The following is a 23,202-nucleotide window of genomic DNA, read 5'->3' as shown; positions in this document are numbered from 1 at the left end:
TGATACAATAAACCATCTAAATCCAGTCAACAAGACTGACATAAAGAACAGCAGAAGACTGTAGTGGAAAGTTAGTGGTTTGTAAGGTTGTAATAATAATCACAGATTCACGCCTGTCAGGATGGTATCTGGAACTAACACATAGCATGCACACTGAACCAACCTTCCACATGGTGACATGTTCACGTCCATAATTGTTCTAAGTGCTTTCCTACTGTTCAGATACAGTGACCCCGCAAACTACCCTAACAAACAACCATACAATATTCTTAATATTAGTTACAGAATGCACTGAATCTCACTGTATTTCTGCAATGATGATAAATGCATTCATATTTTTAACATTACATTCTTGACATTACTAACACATGATATCATTACATTACCTGGAGATACATTAAAATATTTACTGAGCTTCTGTAATTAGCATGAAAGGGCCATAGATGAAATCTAGGAGGAGGAATCAATATAGAGCACCATTATAGTATCCTATATAGCCATATAACTATATATTACTTATATAACTCAATAACTTTAGACATTTATAAAATGCAAGTCATGGGAAATGCACTGAATGCATTGATATGTAGGTAACCATTCAGGAAGACAATAGTAATGATGATCTTGTGCCTTTTAATAGGCAATAGCTTTGAATCTCATAGCTACTTTCTAATGCATGTGATGTGTAATATGCATCTTGTAGGATTATGTGAAATTTCTATTGGCCACTTGTATGTGATAAATATAAATTGCATTCCCATATATTTCTTATTTATCAGGATGCAACAGCTCACTTTCTGCAGGAAATATCTCTCACCCACACAAACACTCTTGAATTTAAATAGTGGTTTTATTGTCTGCCGTGGCCTTTCATCTATGCATGGGGAATAATATACTCTCTCCGGGAAGAGATGGAGAGAGAGGGAGCTGAGGACAATGAGAGGGCGAGTAGAGAAGGAGGCCAGAGGACAGACCACTGAAGTAGCATTTTAAAAAAACTGGAAATACTGTGAAGAGGTTTGAAGAGAGAAAGAGAAAGAAGGTGATGTTGCAGGATATAATAATTTCACTACAAAATACATCACTAGACACAAAGGAGACATGCCATCACATGCAATTGTCTTCATTAGATTTGTTAGCCTATTTAACAAGAAAAAGGAGTTATTAATACATGGGGAGAATGCTCATGAGAATGCTTACTATGCCTGTCCGCACACTATGCATAATATATTGATATAGCCTTCATTCTATAGCTACAACAGAACGATCAATTACTGCAGTAATTTAGACATAAATAAACCCTTTAAACCTCGTACACCCGCACAGTCCACAGTGTCATTAAAATCCCACTGGTATGGGACAGGAACATAGGGAGTCAGTCTGTGTGACCTGAGAATCCTACTACCTGTGATTAATATGAGCATGGATGCTACAAATCCACTCAGTCCGAGTAAAGACATATAGAGAAAGAGTGTGTGAGGGAGAGGGAGGGAATAAATTTGTGCAGAAAACATTCCGCCAGTGGGCATGATTTAAATTCCCTGATTTTTTTTTTTTTTTTGGCAGCTTCCAAGCAGGTCTCATCTCCGTAATTTTTTTTTAAAGCTGCTTACTTTTTAATTCTTGCCAAATTGAAACAGCATACATATTTAAGATGAGTTTTAATTAATGAGCATTTTCCTCCCTTGCTCTAAGACTATGAGAATGATGTAAATATGTGCATGTATTACACCTTTTGGTTTGTTGATGGAAAACAGTGACAGCTTCCTGGTGAGAAGTTTAATACACCACCAACTGGAGACAAACTCACCCACTGGCATGCAGGTGCACAATGTCTCATCAGAAAGAACGATGCTACAACAGGAGCGGACAAAACTCAATCATATTTCTTTCTCTCCCTACACCCCAACCCCCACCACATAACAGTTTCCTTTTTGGCAACCCCTGTGCGGGCTTCTTAAATATAATTCATCCAGTTTAAAGTGGCAGCGGTGCTAATGGGAGAGGCGAGCGAGGTTTGAGTCCCCCCTCCCTTATCTCTAGCTGACAGTTGTTAGGAATCACTGGAGAGGCCTGGGCTAGTGTGTGTGCGGCTCAGGCGCCGAGGCCTGGGGATACAGATCAAAGGGAGCGCGGGTGAACGCTGCTCTGCCTCTGATCCCCCAGCGCTGAAACCCAGCCTAGGCACTCTCCCTTCCCAACATCAAATGCTAGCCAGAGTTCCTTCATTCCAAAACACAAATCTTCCTACTGCAAAATTACATTCTCTTCCACCACATCTACTGCAAGTCTATATGTATGTTTATTCATTTTTTTTCTGTGACAGGTTGCTTTCTGTATGGTGGATATAAATGTTTCTGAGAGCAAGAGGTTTAATTGCATAAAAAGTGGATGACTTGCAGCATTTATTTCACACTTTATACACATTATATCACACCAAACCCTGAACTTCTAATCATTTCTGCACTTTTAGAAAAAAAAATTCAGTTCAAAGGGTAACTGGGTTAGAGGTTAAAGATTAAAGATTAGAACCCAACAACAGTGGTTCCTATCAGAGAGGGTCCAAAGTAAAAACATAAATATTATTAACAAGACCATAACCATAAGTAACAAGGCAGTCTCTGTGTCTTCTAGGAAGACAGAAGCAGTCAGTTCTAGTCTGGAGATTGAACTTAAAACAATACTGTGGCAATATGGCTGAAAATATTAAGAGCAATAAAAGTGTGTGGGTTGTACCATGTTTTTCAGAAATGCAGTGAGAAAGTGCATACTTGGCAAAGGCTAAGTGCTATGTGTGAGTCGATAGCATGCACCTGTTGGTGTAGTGAGCCCAGTAGGATTAGGTTACAGCCTGGCAAACCGCCACCTCTTTACCATGGAGCAGGCGTTTCCCTCCATTCCACCCCGCTAACAAAGTGGTCTGTCTGCACCTCAATGAGAGAGTGTCGCCCATCTGCGTTTCAGCATGGACTTTCTCTGTGGCAAGAACTTCTGAACAAGGCACTTCCTCTCTTCCAGCAGCCACAGAAATGAGGATGTCAACTACTTAATAGCATGAGTCAAGAGAAGTGTTTAATGCATTAAAGTCTCATTCAGATGTGTCATTACCATTTCTCTTCCCAAGACGAGACATGTTAAGGAAAATCAGTGGGCCATTTTTTGTTACTTTGACAAGAATAACTCATTAGGGTACAATGTGATGAAAGGACTAATGTATTGAGATATTGCAAAGAATAAACAAACAAACAATAAAGAAATAAAATAAGGTTCTCTGGCTTATTTTAAGGTTTATACAAACTGGTGACAATTTAAATGAGAAGCTTGAATAAGTGAGTGAAGAAATATAATGAGTGCATAGTGTACGTGACAATTAAACAGCTAACATCCTCTGTGGTATGTATAAATCCGAGTGTGCCCAGGTGACCTCAATTTTGGATCAAGATAGCAAGACATAAAGATTTACGTGACTTTGAAAGTGGGTTCAATATTGTGGCAGGCACTTCAATCACAAAGAAAGCTCAAGTGGCGAATGCCTCGGTATGAACAGTGAATAAAATGACATCTACTAGTAAATAGAGCTGAAAGTTTGATGAAAGCGCATATTCAACAACCATGATGCTTGTGCATTAGTGTGATATGTAAAGAAGAACAACAGAGCAACTGTTCTTCAGTTGTCTACAGAGATGAGGGAAAGGTGATGATTAGATGAGTCATCCTTTACCATATTCTTGAAAGGTGGGTAAGTATACGTGTGGCAAAAATCAAGGGAACAGTAAAGGTGGGTCTGGTGTCTCTGTTATGTAAGGGGGCATTTTGCTGGCATGGTTTGGGTCTTCTTGTCTCCTTAGAGGCAAAAGTCACTGCAAATCACTACAAAGTTATTCTGACTGATCACCTTTATCCTATAATGAACCAATTCTATTCTCATGGGAGTGGTCTCTTCCAGGATGACCCCACCCCCATTCACAGGACACAAGGGCTCACTGAATCTCGAGCCAATTGCACACCTATGGAAGATTTCACAGCACTCTCCACCACCATCATCAAAACACCTTAGGGAAGGAAGACTTGCTGTCCATCCCTCTAGTGCAGTTCCAGAGATGCCAAGGTGCATTGAAGCTGTTCTGGCATCTCAGTGAAGCCCAAGACTTTACTAAGAGACTTCATAGTTGTATGTTTATTGAAAGACACTATTCATTTTCCTTTAATTTATCTGTAAATCCCAAAAATCACTGCTAAAGCTTCTCTTTGTATAATGCAAGTAATTTATTAATTTGTATCTATTTATTTAATATTAATAATCAATATTTAAATATAAATATTAAAGTTTTCACTGCTTATTAGGCTTATTATAGTTGCGTTTGACTTATTAGGGCTGTACAATATATCAATACTGCAATATTTGCTTAGAAGCCAACAATTTGCAAATTAGGATTCAAACAAACCACAATTTTGCTTTATTATATTTTGTGAAAATCCAGATAGTTTTTCTCTATGTTTATGTTGATAAAATAATAACAACAATAATAATTTATGTCAAATGAATGCTGGCCAATCATCCGTTTGTTTTACTAAATCTAAACTAAGTCACACTGCAATGATTGAGTTCCACTCTATGATTGAATTAGTGACTAAAATTATGTTGCTGAAAATAGAACAGAAAGAGGTGATGTAGAATAACAGAACATATAAAAAGCAATGTGTACTCTGTATAGCTAAAAAGAGAAGAGGTGTTTTGGTGTTGGGGAGCACTGCTGGGTCTCTTATGGCCATTGACTCCCATTGTGATGGTTGGCTGAACTATGATACTCCTGTCAAAAAGGACATAATTTTTCTCACAATAAGGGCCTGATGGACTTGCCACATGTGCCATGTGCAAGAGGGTGAAAAGGTAAAAAAGCGGAGGGAGGCAACATTCACAGCATAGAGACGGAAGTGAGACAAACCTCAAGCATACTCAAATTCAAACTCAAAGAGGGCGAGCAAGACTACTTATTTTCACCATCACATTTATCACAATTTTAGTGATAAGGATTAGATTTAAATAAGGATTAGATTTGATTTCAGTAGTGAAAATATTAAATAGTATACAATGTTATATTTAGTGCAGTGACAAAATATTGATTCAATAATTTCAGCTGCCGAATTTATAATTTATTTTCTCTTGTAAAAACTTACAAGATGGACTGTAGAATATAAATTCACAGCGAAAAAAAAAACATTCCAAGGGCAATTTTTTTTAATTAAAAAATGTCCATAGAAACCATGAACAAGACATGGTAATCCATAATGTAAAACAACAAAGGAAAAAAAAAAAGTAATATCACTTTCCAATCTGCTTTGAGATGAATCTTGATGGTGTGGTGGCAGCAAGTGGCATTAAAATGTGTGTGAATGAGGGGGTAATTGCAGACAAATAAGGCATTGAATTTCATTTTCAGTTCCTTATACACCATTTCAATCTTATTTTATGCTTGTTAGTCAGCTCTTGCTGCTCATAGTGGGCAGAACTGCCCAGTGCTGGTGTGTAATTGTATATAATTTACTTTTTACTAGTGATTAGCATCAATATCAGCCATTTTTGATTACTGAGGAATTAACCACAATCAGAGAGCTTCTTTCAAACACATATTGTTCATGGCAGAAATAGGACACAAAGCAGAGTACATGAAAAATCCTGTCATGCAAAACCACACAAATGATCACAAAGCAGACATCAGATATTGCATCCTGCTATTCAGAATAAAATAGTATTAAATCTACTGAATGTACTGGCTTCACGCATATAAAGAGACAAACACTCCAGAAAAACCCTGCACAAGCAGCATAGAGGCCTGCCCTCATCTCAGCCACACTGATTTGTTTGTTACACTTAATTAAAGCATCTTGACTTTCTTAAACATATATTAACTCCGGAAAATTACTTGCATACAATTAGATGAATAGGCTAATTAGTTTGGAGCGATTATTCCTTTTCTCCGTGAGCCATGGCGCTGTTCTTTCCCCTGCTTTCATTATGCAGCAGCGGATTTGTTCTCTGCAGGGTATCCACTATTGTTTCAAATTCAAGCTCTAAAGTCTTTCAAAGCGAACTATTATTGCTTTTTTAATTATGAGAACATGTAAAATAGAAGAGAATTAATAACAAAAATCTTATCTTCAAAACACCTAGATGGGAAGACACAAGGGAAAATCTTTTCCTATCTAAACACTACTTCTTTAGAAAGAATCTCTTTCACACCCAAGAGACGCATTTAATCACAGCACAGACACGGCAGCATACAAAGCGCACTCTCTTTTATCATCTCAGAGCTCTCGTAATTCCACTTGAGAAACTCCTTGACGTCTGTCTATAGAGAGGAATATTTACACACTTTGGTCAATGACCCTTACTAACCTGTGGAGAGAGGCCATTGTTGACTGGGTTCATGGGGTTGCTGGATGCTGACTGGCTCATGAAAGTGTCAGTGTAGCTGGAAAAGCTGTGCCGATTGGACGAGAGGCCATAGGCGGAGCTGCTGTCACTGGAGAGGCTGCCCTGATGCATGGTGGAGGGGGGCAAAGGCTGCGGCCGGTGCACTGTGCTACTGCCATCTGCAGAAAACATTGTTATCATTAGCATCTTCCTTGCATAGATCATGCCAGCCTCACATTAAGGGGTTGATTTTGGAGACGTACCCTGTGATAATGTGGTAGCAGAGTAGCTGGGTTCAGGGAGCTGGTAAGTGGGCAGAGTGGGCATGCCTGTTGCTGGAAAACCTCCTGGTAACAGGTGGTTGAATGCAGCAAGCTGATTGGCTCCGGCTTGTTTGCGCCATCTGGCTCGCCTATTGCTAAACCAGACCTGCAAAATAAGAATAACGAGAATAAGACCTGAGTCAAACATAAATAGCACTATACTCATAAACCAACATTTTAAAATTAAGTCACCTCTTTTATTATTTGTGTTTTTGGTTGCACAGAAAAAAGTGTATTTGTAGATGACAGGAAAAGTAACCAGTGTTTAAATAAAGAGTCCAAAAAATTTAACACAAATTCACAGCTTCAGTGGGTCATGATGGGAATTTAAAAATAGAGCGCTGCTAATAATCTGTCTGTGGCAAGGGGGACAAGGCCCTGCCCCTGTGTATGCAAAAGAGTGAATGACATTGCCTTTGAGGGGCCATTCTTCAGACTTTAATACACTGGCAGCGCAGTTAATCTACTGTTGTTTTTCAAATGTGCTCGGCCATTGTGAATGGTGTTGAAAGAGGGGGACAATAGCCTCCCGATGAATCGGACACAAAGAGTGGGTGTCCTTTTTAAACAGCTCCTTCAGAATGATGCTTTCAGCCAGGACATTGATCAAGGAGCTCGAGCAGATATACTGTATGTGCACACACTCTTTATCTGTTCCTCGCAGCCTGTTTGGCTCCTCTTGAAGCTTTGTATGCAAAAAAGCATTATGTTCAAGTGTATTTTTGTTGGTGCACTCTTTGTAGTAATATATTTTTGTTTTTAAGGTAAAAAGAGAGAAAGCATAAATGATGATGTATTAAAATCAACTGGAGCATTTCTGAAGTACCAAGACATAAAAATGGATTTTCCAATAAACTACAAATCTTTACTCTTTGTTAAATTTAAAACCAAAATCAGATTCTTTGTGTTCTTTCCAGTTACAGGTTTAAACTGAACCACTGGGTGGACATACAGGATGATTGATCTATAACAAGCATGAGACTAAATCCTAGAAACACCCAACTCCAGAGGCATAAATTAGTGTTATTAACCCACCAGGGAACTAATCAATGGTTATTATGTGTGCTTAGGAATTATCAACCTAAATACCTTGACCACACCACAGTCTGGACATCAAAAGAATTTCTAACCTTTCAATTTTCACAATAATATGTGTCTACTAATTAATAAAGTATGTTGATTATAAATAATTGCTGGTACATACCTTGCATATTGGATTTTAAAGTACATAATTATTAATATCTATTTTCTAATCTAATCACTTTAAACGTTGAATATGTAAGTACATATTAACTAATGGGAAAAAATACCAGGTACAATTCAGCAGTTAATGTTAACATCATAGTGCCAATCACAAGCAAACTGCATCTTTAAACATCTATATATCTGACAGAAAAGTGAAGGTAAATACAGGTAACAAATATTCATTAAAGGTTGGTGCTTTTTCACATTAGATACCATATAGTCACATTTTCAGCTTGCAAGGTATGCACCAAGTATTTTACTAAATGAAGTGTGAGTAATTGTCCTTCTGTGCAAACTTGAATGTCCAACATGTACCAAAAATTGCATGTAATCACTTCATATTTATTCATTAATTACTAGGTAGTTACTGTTCTGTAAACTTAAATGCAACTGAACAAATCATGGGGGAAAATGTTAGTGATCATCCAGTATCTCGTTATACTGCTTTCCCCAAAACCCTTTATGCAGAGCTACCACTCCCACTTACTCAGGTTTCATTTACTATACATGTGCTGGTACGGAGGGATCTTTGTGATACTGAGGAGAGGGCCCAGGGCATTAGGATGTACATATCTCTGTATAAGAAGCTAGAATGACTGCCCCAGCACCTCAAAAGAAGCTTGACGGAAGTCGAATGAATGCTCCATTCTGGACCCTGGTGACAAAGGCACCTTGAGCAGGGATTTTCTCTCTTTTGCTGTCTCTAATTCCCCCTCTCCTCAGAGAAGGAGCACGTCGTGCTTGGCATGGCTAAGAAGGAGGCCTGAGCTCAAGAGTCATTTCATATTTCTCAGAATTTCCCTAAGAGCAAAAGGGAGGTGTGAAGCAGGACATTTATGAAGGGATACAGCTCTGATTGGAGCTGAAGGACCTGTTATCTGTCGTCAGTGACTATTGAGAGAGTATAAGTGGAAAAATTCAATATACCTCCATTCATTTGGCTGAGCAGAGCCGAGTGAGTGGAAAGACAAAAAGAAGGAAGGTAAATGGAAGACAAATGTGATTGTTCTGTGCATTTCTATATCAGAGATGGCAGCCAAAGCCAGCTGAGGTACGCTGGCCCCAGGATAGCACCATCCACTCTCATCCTGTATCAATCAGCCAGGTCTTCCTATCAATTCTTCTCTCCATCTCACTCACAAGCCAGTGGCTAGGGGTCTACATGACTTTCTAGGATTGCTATGGCACTGCAGCATGAGTTGGGGGAAGTGGGAGGTGGGCAGTGAGGAGTAAAGCCTAGCTAACGTGATTGAATTTCACAGCCAAAAAGAACATAGCGGTGGTTGAGAGGCGTAGAAAAGGTCCACATCAATCTCTCAGTGTCTGCATGTAGTGGACTGGAGTGCTGCTGGCCTGGTCAGTGCTGAGTGAATGGTAGAGAAAGGGAAGATATGACTATACAAGGTCCTGACGTCACACTGTGATAGAGTCTGATTAAAAACAAACCCCTCTCCAGAGTCATCTTCTACATGCCTAATTATACTGTACTCTTATTTTACAGGCGGACTGAATAATGATTTATTGTGCAAACATACACACACACACACACACACACACACGCACACAGGGAGTCCAACTCTGCCATTTATTTAAGGCTTTCCTTTAAAGGATGTTCCCATTCACCATGACTTGTTAGGATTAAGCACAGGTCTATTGGCTCCAGATTTTCCTGGGACCAATTGTGGCTCGTGTGATATAATTCCCCAACACAGGAGCTTACACTCATGACCTGGATGTCTTGTATCCGGAGTGGATCAAAGAGTGTCAGAACAGACAGCAGAAGTGAAAACAGCCCTGCGTCTGTCTCTGTAGAGCATATGGAGTGACTAACATCTACTACTCATGCAATTTTTCTAAATAAAACTTCTATTTAGCATAATGCAATATAGGAAAAACCAAGCATGCTTCTTGAAAGAGAGGCATGTGGTACAAGCAACCATAGATTAAGTAGTTGCCATAGATTACAGCATACTATGCCAAAAGATTCAAAGCATTTTTATGTTTAGAGCTGCCTTGCTTTCTCTCTTTGGCTTCTTTCTATGAATGTAGTGATATTCAACATACAATTTCTTACTGTATTTAAATATGTTTTCTACTTTACTTGAGTATAATTTTTTCTGTCAATTTTACTTCTCTGAAACATTTCACCAGACACTGCATATTGCAAATGTAACATTTTAATATTAAAAACCACAACACACACTTTTGACTATTATTTCTTTACAGATAATCTAAATGTTTACCTGAAAGTGCTGATTCAAAAAGCCAACTCATTCACTAATGGCACATTACAGATTTTTTTAGGAAAATACCAAGGAAATACCAAAGATCACTGTGGTAAGAAAGCTGTTCAAATAGATACTACTATTATTTTTAGTCTGTCAATCTCTCTTCCCATTTCTGAAATAAATGGAACATTTAATATTTACATATACAGATAGATGAGAAAAGTATTTGACTATTAAAAAACTACTTGGGTATCAAAAATATAGATCCTACTACATTTTTGATACCCAAGTAGTTTTTTGATACTTAAGCATGCATAATATTAAATATTTTAAAACTTGTACTCAGTTTTATTTTCATATGATACTTTTCTCATATTTTGTTTGGGACATTATTCAGTAGTTTATTCAAGTATGACTACTGACAACTTTATTTATCAGTATTGCGGATGAGAATTTTTTTTAATCCACAGACTGACTGGAGAATGACTTCAGTCACTACAGATGGATGTTAGCTTAAATCTCCATCTGGTGGTAGTTGTGTAGTGATGTTTTTAGAGCAGTGAGGAGAAAGACAGGTAGCCATGTCATAAGACCCAAAATCCTGTGGTTAGTCAAATATGGATCACTTCCTATCATTTGTCCTTTGGGGCTGTAAATCAGCTATATCATGAGAAAGAAGAATGACTCAGTGACAGTGGCTGGTGATGAACACAAGATAAGAGATGAAAACTTGAGCTAGAGGTCAAAACACTGCCAAAACACTACCCCCTCACTCTATCACTACACCATGTCTGTCTGTCTTTTTTGTAGGCTACACCCCCTCCCTTCCAACCTTCTCCCGCTGTCTCGCTCCCTCTGACATCTGGATACTGTGTCAGCGCAGCTGTGCTCAAGTGGGTTGACATTCAGGCCACGGGGTCTGCCAAAAGCCAAGAGGGTCAGACACCTTCCCCACTACAAAAGGAGTGATTCTAGAAGCCTGGCATCTCCATCTGAGTGTGTTCCAGCCAAAAACCCAACTCATAAGCACACACACACACACTCAGAGAATCACTGCTTAATCACTGTTTTTGTTTTTTTTAAAGATACTATTGTGGACATTTTGTTAATTCTCCAGCATTGTAGGACAGCTATTAAACAAAGCTGATAATTATGATTAAATCATCATTTTCCATATGATATTATTTAGACAGAACACTAAAGGCAAGTTGTTAGCACTAATATTTGCCCACTTGTCTAATTTGCATCAGTTACCATAAAAACACAAAAGGACCACATGCTTCTTGGATAGCTTTTCAGTGACAGGAAATTTGGGCCAAATTTGGCAGGGAGATCAGCAGGGTCTGTAATCATGCCAACTGGATCTTTGTCTGGTAAACAAATCAACTCCCAACTCTTATTATTAAATCTTGTGATTCAAATATGAGGCATATACTGTATATTATAGGGGTGTAATGCAGTGCCTCTATCTGTATCTGAATTTTATTTTAATTAAATGTGAATCCTAGCACTATGCCACCAGAAACACTGGAAAACACTAGAAAGAACTATTTCTTTCCAGATACTAGAAACACTAGAAAGGAATATTTCAGTATTGTTTGTTATAAAGTATGACACCTTGAGTGAATAAAATTGTATATATCCAATATTCTATAATTCACTTCAAATCAAAGTTGGTACACTTCATCTCCAGAAATGTAAACAATGTACTTAATTGTTATTCTACTGTATGTGAGAGAGGTAAAGAGGCAGGAAATTCCTGATTATAAGGAGAAAGAAAGTGGGTTGGAATCTAATTTTGTTTGAGAAATAAAAGAGGCAAATGATCGAAAGGGACAGCTGCAGTTTAATTGCGGTATGTGATAATCACGACAGTTCTTTTCCTACATGCTCAACATCACATACCATGAAATAAAATCCCTTTAACATCATGGTCTAGCACATTATAGGAAACAGTGTACCATCTAATAAATTTGTCATCTTTAATTATAAACTGTGGTAGGTTGCATGCTGTAACTAAAAACAGTGCTGTTTCGGTACAATGCAGAACTGTAGAGGTGTCAAAGAAATCACACAGCTGAGGTAAGCTGCCATGTTTGCCCTTTTCTTTTTTTTTCCACAAGCTCTTGATTGATAAATGTTGCTGGTGTAGAAGGACTTCCCAGGAGAGCACAAGGGATCCACTCTGATATGCAGCAAATTTTATAAGGAGCAGCGGTGGGCTTGAAAGTGGTGGGAAGAAACAATCTCAGCCAAGAGCTGGAGTGAGAAATCCATCAGGAATGCACTCCTTCTCGTTTCATCCCCCTCCCCTCGTCCACCACAGCTGTTGCTATAACTCTACTGTAGTTTCCCTCTTCACTGTTTCAGTTATTTATGTGATGAGGGGTTGTAGCACAGATGAGATTTAAGAGAGATCTGTTTAGTGATGGTAAATGGTTCACTTGCACCATTAATGTTTAGTAGTAGACACAAAAAGCCCTTTCATAAAACAGTGACAAGCTGCAATTGCAGTTTCTTTCCACCTAAAAATGAAGAGCGGAGTTCTCAACTTTTATTTCTCCTTTAGTTTCAGGGTCTCTTTTTCTGTCCTAAAGTTAACTGCTGTTTAACAAGAGTATTCATAAGTGATTAAAGACATGTATTCTCAGCAGGTCACTGAGATAAGACTGAAAGTCCTAGAGGGTTTTTTCTACTATTTGTATTATTTAAGATGAATTTCTACATCGCTATAGCCAGTATCAATAGCACATCTGTGCAGATTCACAAATAAAGTAACATTTACTATACTCTCATTCTGAGAGCCATCTATATTCCCAACAGACTGCTAATAATATAAATATAAACAATGATCTGATTATCTGGTTCTGCTCACTTCTCTCACATTTTGAGGCTCTTGTGAGCGAATGTTCTTGACATCTCATTACACGATGCTTTCACAGTGTGATATTCTCATTGCAAGCATGCACACAGGATTAGAAAGCAGTGGTGGAAAGAGAGGTAGTGTACCTGTACTCGAGCCTCTGTGAGTTTAGTCCTCTGAGCCAGCTCCTCTCGGGTATAGATGTCAGGGTAGTGTGTCCTTTCGAAGGCCTTCTCCAGTTCCTCCAGCTGCTCAGCCGTGAACGTGGTTCGACTGCGTCTCTGCTTCCTCTTCAGCGGCAGGTCTGGCTCTGAGTCCACATCTGAGCCTTCATCTACACGACTCCCTGTTATTGCCGAAAAGGAGCAGAAATGAGTCAATGTAAAGTTAAAATCCAAATTTAAATGATAAATACTATGTAACACTCAGAAGTAACTCAAGACTTTTAATCATAAATAATTTAATGTCAGATTTCACCTCAGTGGGAGAATGGATGGTGAATGAGTGACAAGGAAATTAAAATGATGACATGACTTTCAGGCAAATATGATCACACTGTTTGCTTATTTATATGAAAAAAGCAAAGCTTTCGTAAATGCAATTCTGTGGGAGGACAAATCCTAACTGGCCCCGAGGCCACAATGGCGTGCTGGGGGAGTTAATCTTAGCAGACCACCTTAGCAAGCCACTATTGTTCTGCAAAGAAACGAAACTGGAACTGCCTAGTATTTTATTATGTTGTGTCTTTAAAGCAGGTGCGCAATATATCCTCACTGCTTTTAAAATGCAGACGGCTGATTATCTTCGACACCACAGCTATCCATGTCAATTACAGATAACACACCATTGCTGTTTAGTGGCTCAGTGGAGGAATGTTTTCAGAGAATGAGATTAAATCCATCACCTAATATGTGTATAGGTGATAATATGAAATATGTGTAGGTGATAACTGAAGCAGAGAATGAATGCCATTAAGATATCTGCATATGTATTTAATTTTTCTAAATGTTTTTAATTTCTCTGTAAGTTTATATTTTTATTAACGTAATGCAAAGCATTAACAAAGCACATTAGTACTGTCAGTAAAATATCATTTGTATAAAACGAAATAAAATCTAACCATATCACCTTCGTTTTTTTGTTTGTTTTTTGTATCTTGTTCAAAATTCTCATCAGGCCCACCAACAGTCCCCTCAAATACAGATAAAAGATAAATCTACTTTTTGCTTTATTCTTTAAGTCACATCAAGAGCCTTCACCCATTCCACATTAATGGAATGATAAAGATAGGCTCTAAGAGCTTTTCTGCCTTGAGTTTATTCCTTATTTATTTCCAGTTTGGGCAGCACTGGGCTGATCCTCTAAAAATCCCCCTGGCAGCATCAGGGGCCCAGTGCTGCAGATGCAGGCCTTAATCCAGGCCATGACTTCCCCACAAATTTAAGCCATTCCACATTAGGAACGGCTGAACCCTGGCTCCTCATTGGCCAGTGCTGCCAGGGGCTTCCCAGCCGGCTCCCTGTGAGAAGGGGACTGATTTTGGAGGAGATGGAACAGGCCATGAGCCGCTATATAGCAAGTGAACCTGCTACTCCTCTGGTCTCCGATACTCAGCCCTGAGCCTAGATCTCGTCACTCACACTCTTACTCTCTCATGATTGACACCTCCACTTTAATGACGGTTATTACTTTTATCACTCTTTATGGTGGTATTTGGTATGGAAATGCCCAGCAGGAGGATGGTTCAGGCAGAGGGCTCGATTAGAGTTTATAGGAGCTAGCTTCAGGCCATATTATTGGAGTTTAATTAATCTGGGATATGAACTGATAGCTCTGACCCTCATTTGACCTGTACTACTCAGTGTTTGTGTCCTGGTAGGAATGACAGATAGTTCTAATGTCAGGATCAAAAATTCAAACCGAACAGTGAAAACCAGCTGAAGCTGTTTAAAGCTGTTTAAAGCAACCCTTTTGAAATTTACTCTAAATCCAGTACATGCAGCCTGTCAGTATGAAATGGCCTGGCTGTTCTGGATGAATATGCTGGAATTTGTGAAGTATCTCAGCGATAATGATGACAGCAGCTCATGTTCCCTCCTGCTCTGATTCAGGACATGTGGTGCCAGAGGGGACAGCAAAGAGTTGAAGGTTGAGCAGTGCAGGTAAATACAAATATCACAGCAAAGCAAATGCTTATCTTATGAAGGATAAGAGTGTTACAACTGCTAATTATCAAGGAGTCAGACAGAGTAGGCAAAACTTAAGCCATCAAGCCATACAGTATCCCTGGTTGATATCCCTGGTTGATATCCCTGGTTGATATCCCTGGTTGATATCCCTGGCTAACTCCTTATGTTCATTCCTAAGTAAAAAGTGTATTAACTAAATATGTCACTACTCACAAATCTGTTTACTAGTGTAAGAATGCATGGCCTTTACAACTGTTACTACCTGAGAACATGTTTTAGACAATGGCAAGTGATTCCTGTATCTTTTTTCACTAAAAAGATTAAAGCTATATACAGTTATAAAGCTAGAATTCTGAAGAAAAAAAATTAAAGCAAAGAAAGGAAGCGTTCAATGTCTTGAATATTCAATATTTGAATATTCAATATTTAGCTGTTTATATTTAAGCAAATTTGTGCTATTGACTTTGTTATCTCCTGTAACAAAAGGTACAAATGGTCAGAATTATCCATTCCGTTGAAGTGTGTGTTCAGACAACATGCCGTTGAATTGGATCGAACAGGGATTCATCAGGCTTTACACAAACGTGGATTGTTCACTCCAGTGCACACTGTCATTAAATTCATGTATATAATTTATTTACATATTTATTCATGTAAATATTACTAAGAATCTACTTTTCACTCAAGCTGTTGTTGATAATATAATTTGTAATGAAAAATTAAGTGTTCAATTAGAGCAGAATACAAAATGGAAGCATTTTCACTAACGCTCTTGGACGTTTGGACTAGCTGTATATCCTCTGCTATTGGTAGTCAGGATACTGATGCAGTCAAAATAGCATTTGCCTCCAGATCATGGCATTCATATGTGTTCTGTTTGGTTGGGTTTTTTTTTTTGTTTTGTTTTTTTTTTTAAATATATGGAAAAAACCCTGAAAAAGTCCAAACCTAGCCTAAATAAAAGTGCATCTAAAAGAAAAAAGCTAAATGAAAGCAAAGCCTTCAAAGTGGCTCCAACTTCAGGCCAGCACAGTTTAATTAAACAAGGAATTACGGGATTACATAGAGACTCTCATTACAGGCCACTTGAGGAGTCTTCTGGTGGCTGTCTTTTTGTCTCCTAGAGCTCACGCTGCACAGTTCTCAACGGATTACATGTGGCCGTAGGACATGAGGCCGCATTAATTAAATCAATTCCTCTGCCTTTTCTCTTTGCAAAGATTCCTTTTCCCCCAAGTACCACCTCCTCTGAAGGGCTGGGGTAAAAATATACTCATATACAAACAGCGCTGTACATGTAGCAAATATCCCTTTGTTGATTTTAGGAAAGATTGCGACAAAGCGGTTTGGCTTTTAGTCGCCATGACAATACTCGAGACCAGTGCAGAGATCTGTAGATCACCTTCCAAAGGCATCTTCTGAACCCTAGGGATGGGTACAGCTTTCATTTTAGAGACAGCATGGAATTTATTTATGCTTTCCTACATGCTGTTGGATTTCAGACAGGGGGAAAGAAAATCCACCAATATCCAGCCTTGCTTTGCATCACCAACCCACATAGTTATCTGAGCAGTTTCAGCCTCAGTAAGAGATTGGTCCTCTTAACATTTCTGATCGCCATTCTCAACTATCCCCCCTACAAATTGCCCACCCACCCAAATACCACCCTATTTTTTTTTCTACACCAGCTGCTGAATAAATAAAAGCTGAAGAGATAAATCTAAGCAATGCATTTCGAGAGGCCAGAAGCTTGAAAGAGAGGTGCATGCATGACTGATGAGTATGCATCCTGCCACATCTCATTCTGCCCTGGTCACAACAATTACAACGTCATTTAGCTGCCACATCACAGCACATGAGCAACTGGGACTGCGCCACATGATAGAAAGAGAATAAGTTTGACAGCGTGCTCCTACTGAAGGTCAGCGTCTCTCTCTTTCTGTCTCTCACTATAATGAAGACGGGATTATGGTAATGAAACAGATGCTGGCGCAGATACGAAGCCTGAACCTGAACCTCATCTTTGTCTCCGAAAAAAGATCCCGCAATTGGCATGCTAGGTCCCTTCACACAAATGGGCCCATGGCAAGTTCGCAGATATGATGAATGTGCTACAGCATAAATGGAATAGAGTAAAACATATGCTGCCTAGAAGCTCGGCTTTGGTATACGGTAAATGGGACAAGATATATCTGTTTTAAAATTCCATCAGGAGTACTTCTCGAGCTGTTCATCTGTCTCTGTGATAATGAGGAACGTCCTGATTATAATAAAATGACATGTAATTCTATTTGAAAGTTCAAGGGATGCTGATAAAATGTTCTTGTTTATCATGAAATGAGAGCTTAATTAAGAATTATTCAGAAGGCAATAATCCTTAATGATCCTCCAGGGTTTACTATTTTGTCAAATGCCTGATGATGGTGTGAACCTGGTTGGAAGCCTAGTGAGTGATTAAGAAAATCATTTAAAATGTGATTTTTACTTCCTTATCAATTGGAACAAAAAACAAACTTCAGATTAGACTCCCAAAGGACAAAATATACTATCTTGTTGCAGTAAAATAATTCGGCTCCTGAATTGTTCAGGTTGATTGCTCATTATGGGAGTGACACTGCTTGTAGGATTTCACAGCACAATTAATCATATAACCAGCCCAGATTTTGATTATTGATTCATACCTTCAACGTCATGCGAGCCAAAAAAAATTAAACAGGAAAAATAAAAAAGTACCGCAATCCTTTCAAAGACTTTTCACTACATAATGTGTGTTATTGAACATCGTCAGCCTTAGGCTGTAGAGCCCGTTAAAAATGGCCGAGTCTAGGATGGTGATTAACTGCTATGGGTGAAGTGTGACTGGGGCCAAAGAGGAGTCATGACCACCCAACACAAGCTCCTCTCTTCTATCTTTCCCATCAACCGCCAGCACCAGTGAAGCAGCAGATGGGATATTCATCATCACAGCCACACTTTCCTCCTCTCAGCCCTCTTTTCATTCTCGCTCTCCTTCAGCCGCTCCTGCCGGCAACTAAAAGGGCCTGAGGAAATGTGGCACTCCACAGCTGCACATTCTTGAAAGGGCATTGCTCTTAGCACGGTGGCAAACATTTACACATTTGTCTTCATCAGGCCTGGCAGTCTAAACAACATTATAGCTTGTGTCACACATTAGCCAGGGCACATTATTGCTCTCCTCATTTCCAACAAGCGACGATTAGCAAATTAGAGCACTACATTCGGCCTCTGTTAGCCATGGAAAGTAATGAGCCATGGCATGAGGCCTCTGCCAATATACTCTATGCACTACATGGACTATTATTTACAATCCAAAGTGATTCTTCAGAAGACCACCCCTGTTTTTAAAGAGCTAATTCTAATGCAACGATTTGTTAAGGAAGAAAACAGATGGGTTTTTTTCCATTCTGTGTGAATTCACAGCAGAGGAAAATCCATTCAAATCACCCTCAGCCCTACCTCACAATAAATGTAAACCACCACTATCCATTTCACTGTAAAGAAACTACACCAAAACTGCCAAAAAATGTGTTCTCATCAACCACTGTAATCCAACTCCAACCTCTCTCCAGTTTCTCTCTTGTTTTCACAGTTGTTCCAGTGTCCTCTTTATAGGTCAGTTGGAGAGCAAGGAAGAGGGAAGAAATACTGTACAAACAGACTACTATAATCTCCTATCTCTGATGTGCATCTGCTACAAAACAGTCCATGTGGCTTGAGGGCTGGATTTAAGCCGACCTGTCGATTCTAACGTCTGCGCAAAGAACTGAAATGCAGCAGCAGAAGGAGATGGAGGTGCAGACTGACTGAGGGATTAAAAAATACACACACAATAGAAAAACACAAAACAAGACATTAGAACCTGGCTGAAACCAAGACGGGGATTTATGCAGAAATGAAGTTTGCTGTGCTTTATAAATGCAAAACAATTATGTAAATGGCGATATGTACTGGAAAAGGACATACAGTATACAGTGAGCGATTGTTTGGACACGGAGTTTGTTTCATTTAAATATTTGACTTTGATTTCTCTAACGGCACAAATTGTAATATTTTAGTTTCGTATTTAAAAAATTATCTCAAACTTCCACAGTATAGCTAGCTTTTTAAGACAAGCTGGCAAATTACAATGCCAGTGTGTTTAGGGGTGACACTCCTTCTCCCCAATGTCCATTCCTTTCATTCCATGGGATAAAAGCACATCCTCAAAAAAAAGAAGAAGCTGCATAAGAAAACAGAAAAAAAGGAAGAAAAGGGGGGAAGGCTCTATAATCTCCAGCTCCCACAACAAACAATTAGTTCTCTTTTCTTTCTGTTGCTGTGCACAAAAAAGTTTGGAGGGAAAAAGGGAAAATGTGAAGGAGAGGTGATGGGTGATGCTCTTTTATAGGTCTTGTCATGTGCTTGAAGGCTCAGTGGTCTTTTTGTCCATTGCCTGTGTGTGTGAGCGTGCTCACCTTAAACAACAGAGAGCCTCGGGGGCCTCCCTGGCCTTTCAGGCCCAATAGAGGCAGCACCTTAGGGGACCATTTAAGCCTGAAAAGAGGGCTGAAAACCCTGCACAGCTCTGTGGGGCATCAATAAATGCTGACATATTGACTTTCTGTGCCCAAGCGCCACTGGAAAGTGCTGCCTGCATATTAATCCATTAAGGGGTTGGGGAGAGGGCCGGCACCATGGGGAGAGGGGGGGCGGCCGAGGATGGCTTGTGTCTCTTAGGTTTTGAATGTCCTGGAATGTGGCAGCCGCATGTTTGGTCTACGAAGAGGTTAAGAAATGAGTCGTAATCTAGAAAACTTTGAGTAAAGTCATCTGTGTCTGGCTTGGGCTGTAGTAACACATGAGAGATGGATTTTTGCTTTGGTTGCATAGCCTCTTGACATTTCATCACCACATTTTAAGTGAACATAAAAATGTCTGAGCGCCTTGTCCGTTGCCTGCTCTGAAATTTAAATCTGTGCACTAAGAATCAAATTTCTTAATATCGCTTAAGGCCGTATGAGGTGATGGTAGAATTTCCTTTTGCTTGCTACATGAAAAGTGGACTCCATTTGCTGAGAAATGCTGAGGCAGTCAATAGAAAACGGAGAAAGTTGTAATTCGGTTTCTACCTGCCAGCATTGTTCAGACTGCAGGTGAAAAGCAGGTGTCCATTTACACCAGTCTCATTCGCTCTTTTTTTAATACTGAATTCATTTCCTGGGATATGCATCTTGGTAATTGAGGTCAAAAGCAATCAAAATGGTGGAACTTAATCAAATTTCTAAAAGGAGGAAGAGATTCAGAAGAAAATCAGACCTTTAAACTTGCATGCCTTAATTGAATTCCACTTTAATACATTCCTCAGAAAAGAGCTTACTTGCACAGGTGCTTGCGAAATGTTTCCACAATTTCAGAACAGCACCACCAGAAAGGCTTGTTGTGTATAGATAATATAATGTAGAATTTATATGATATAAATTATTTAGTATGTTTAAAAATATTCCTGCATTAGATAAGAAAATCAGTGCCAACACGTTCACTTCAAACACACTGCAAGCACATATAATCTAAAACCTCTTCCAAAAAACTATCTAAAGAATTCGACACTACAATGATGGAAATTCCAGGGCGACTGCTGAACCTGAAGCTTTTTGGATAATCACAAAAATTTGAAACTGATAATAACTATTAAAAAATACATTTGTTGTGAAAGCATTATGTCTAAGAAAGTCTTTATCTGCACATTTCTATAACCACGGCATTTGTGAGTCTCTCTCAGAGATAAACAAAAAAGTGCTGACTGTCAGCTCTACCAGCGATTTAGCTTTAAGATTTAAAAGTAAATCTTAATATATAGATGCAGGCACCAAGTGGACAGCCTGAGGCTTAAACCTAAAACTTTTTTAAAATTAAATGTATAATCTTTTTTTTTTAAAGCAGATTAATAAACATGATAATTTCTTTTCCCTTTTGAAAGAATACCATTTGGTCTCAGTGAATCTCCTTAGAGATTAAAATGCTTTAAAGTGCTGTATAATGTGGCCTGATACAAATGCACAAAACTAAGAAGAGGTTTCCTTCAACAGTATTTCAGAAATCTAGATATCAGCATTTGAATATAAAGTCGATATCACTATTTAGTCAATACTGTTAACACAGTGTACTAAATACCTATATTATCTAAGCACTGCTATATACAGTATGAACCATCTGTGAAATCAAATTTAATCTTTCTTAGTCAAACATTGGACAACAAAAAAAAATTACAACACTAACTGCTTTAATAGAAAGGGGTATTTCAGAGCAGTTATTTAAAAGAGTGACACAAATGAGGGAGAAAATCAGTGTAAAAATAGCCTGAGCCCATTTTGAAGCTGCATGGGGAGACGGGAGCGGGTCCCCTATCACTCTCACACTGCCCACCGCTTTCACGTTTTAAGATGGTGGAAAAAATCTGAGCACATTTCTGATTTGTAACACTCTAGGAACATGTTTATTGTCTTTGTGTGAGTGCACAACTTATAAATAAAGCTAATGAAGAATCTTGGGGTGAAGCCGCTAAAGAGCATAAAATGGGAAATTTTATGGCCTTAAGTAGCGTGGGCTGATGCTGATTTTTAAGCTGTTGGACTATGGTGTTAGCTGCTAATCATAGGACTGATGCGGGACAAATGCCTCTCCACTTAATTAGTGTTAGACATTACATGGGCCATGCTCCACTGTCATCTCAATCGGGCTGAAATTTTAGCCTTTGCAAAGTGGAGGCATATGTAGTTGAACATCTTTTTATGAATTAAAAAAAAACATTAGGGCAGAGCTGCACAAATTGGAGACACTTTTCATTGAGAACTCATCTTTTCAAAGCATTTGGCTTTGGTTTATTTTAATTTGAACCATAATGATTGGATGATTTGTTTGGTGGCATTTTAATGGAATTGTGAAAAATAAATACTCATTTCTTAAAAACAAACATTCAATTTTGCATGCACTAAATGATTATTTTGGTTTTGAAAAAGCATGGCATACAATATTTTCAACATTTTTGTAAGATGAGAACTGTATCCTTGCAATAAATGTAGCCTGAGGCCTCAATTCAGCTTGGCCCTGCTGTAATAACCATCAACATCAACAAGTTTCCGTAGCTTTGGAAACTCATGCGCCCAGATGATCCAAAAGCAAATGCTCTTCAGTAAATACTTGTTTGTCTAGTTGTCAACGAAACCTTTTTTTTTTTCATCTTATCATCTTTTAATCTTTCATCTTTTTTCATCAACATCTTAAACAACCAACACAAAGCAAGAGAATGAAAGCAATCAAATAAACAATGAAATGATCAAGCACTGCCAAATTCACTGTCAAACAAATAAAAGAATTAAGTGGAAGTTGATTAACTGTTTATGCAAGTTATTTAGCCAAATCTTTGGAGTTTATCCATACAGAGGTCTACATAAGGTTATTAATAGATTTGTAAAAAAAAAATTAATAAAACATTGTGGCTTGGACACATTGTTGTATCCAGATGCTGATAAATGGAAACACATAAATGAACATATCCAATCTCTCAAAAAGAAGAATAAAAATGACATCTTTGGGCAATTCAAATATTTTTAGAATTTGAGAATGCTCAATTTTTTTTTTACTATAAAAGATGTCATTGTACTGTATTGTCGTGGTGTTCACATAATTCCCCATTTTCCATAATCAGGCCTCTGTATAATAAATCTGCAGTTGCCATGATCACACTGCATTTCTATCTTTGCTTTGTTAAATCTGTTTACACAATATCCAAAAGGTAGCACATGTCAGGGTGAATGGACTGCCATCCCCTCTGTCATATCCTGCAGGATACAACTCTTGTGAAAGTGTGGGCTAGAAAAGTCACAAATCACAACACCCATTCTTCTTTAGCCACAGCACATTACACACACAAGGACTCTTT

General features: G+C 38.6%; 1 protein-coding gene across 5 annotated transcripts in view; it reads right to left on the bottom strand.

Moving 5' to 3' along the window:
* Window positions 1–23,202, bottom strand: part of pax7b (paired box 7b) — a 48,711-nt gene that overhangs the window by 14,263 nt on the left and 11,246 nt on the right. For all 5 annotated transcript variants that reach the window (XM_034312039.2, XM_034312038.2, XM_034312037.2 and 2 more), the window contains 3 exons: window positions 13,221–13,420; window positions 6,679–6,844; window positions 6,398–6,594 (listed from right to left, as the gene is read on the bottom strand). In XM_034312039.2, coding sequence (XP_034167930.1) covers window positions 6,398–6,594; window positions 6,679–6,844; window positions 13,221–13,420 — 563 coding nt within the window. The remainder of the gene's footprint in view (window positions 1–6,397; window positions 6,595–6,678; window positions 6,845–13,220; window positions 13,421–23,202) is intronic.

This window comes from Pangasianodon hypophthalmus, chromosome 16, assembly GCF_027358585.1.
Source record: "Pangasianodon hypophthalmus isolate fPanHyp1 chromosome 16, fPanHyp1.pri, whole genome shotgun sequence".
In the NCBI taxonomy this organism is placed as follows: Eukaryota; Metazoa; Chordata; class Actinopteri; order Siluriformes; family Pangasiidae; genus Pangasianodon; species Pangasianodon hypophthalmus.
Note: the sequence above shows the minus strand (reverse complement) of the source record. Positions and strands in the feature narration are given on the sequence as shown.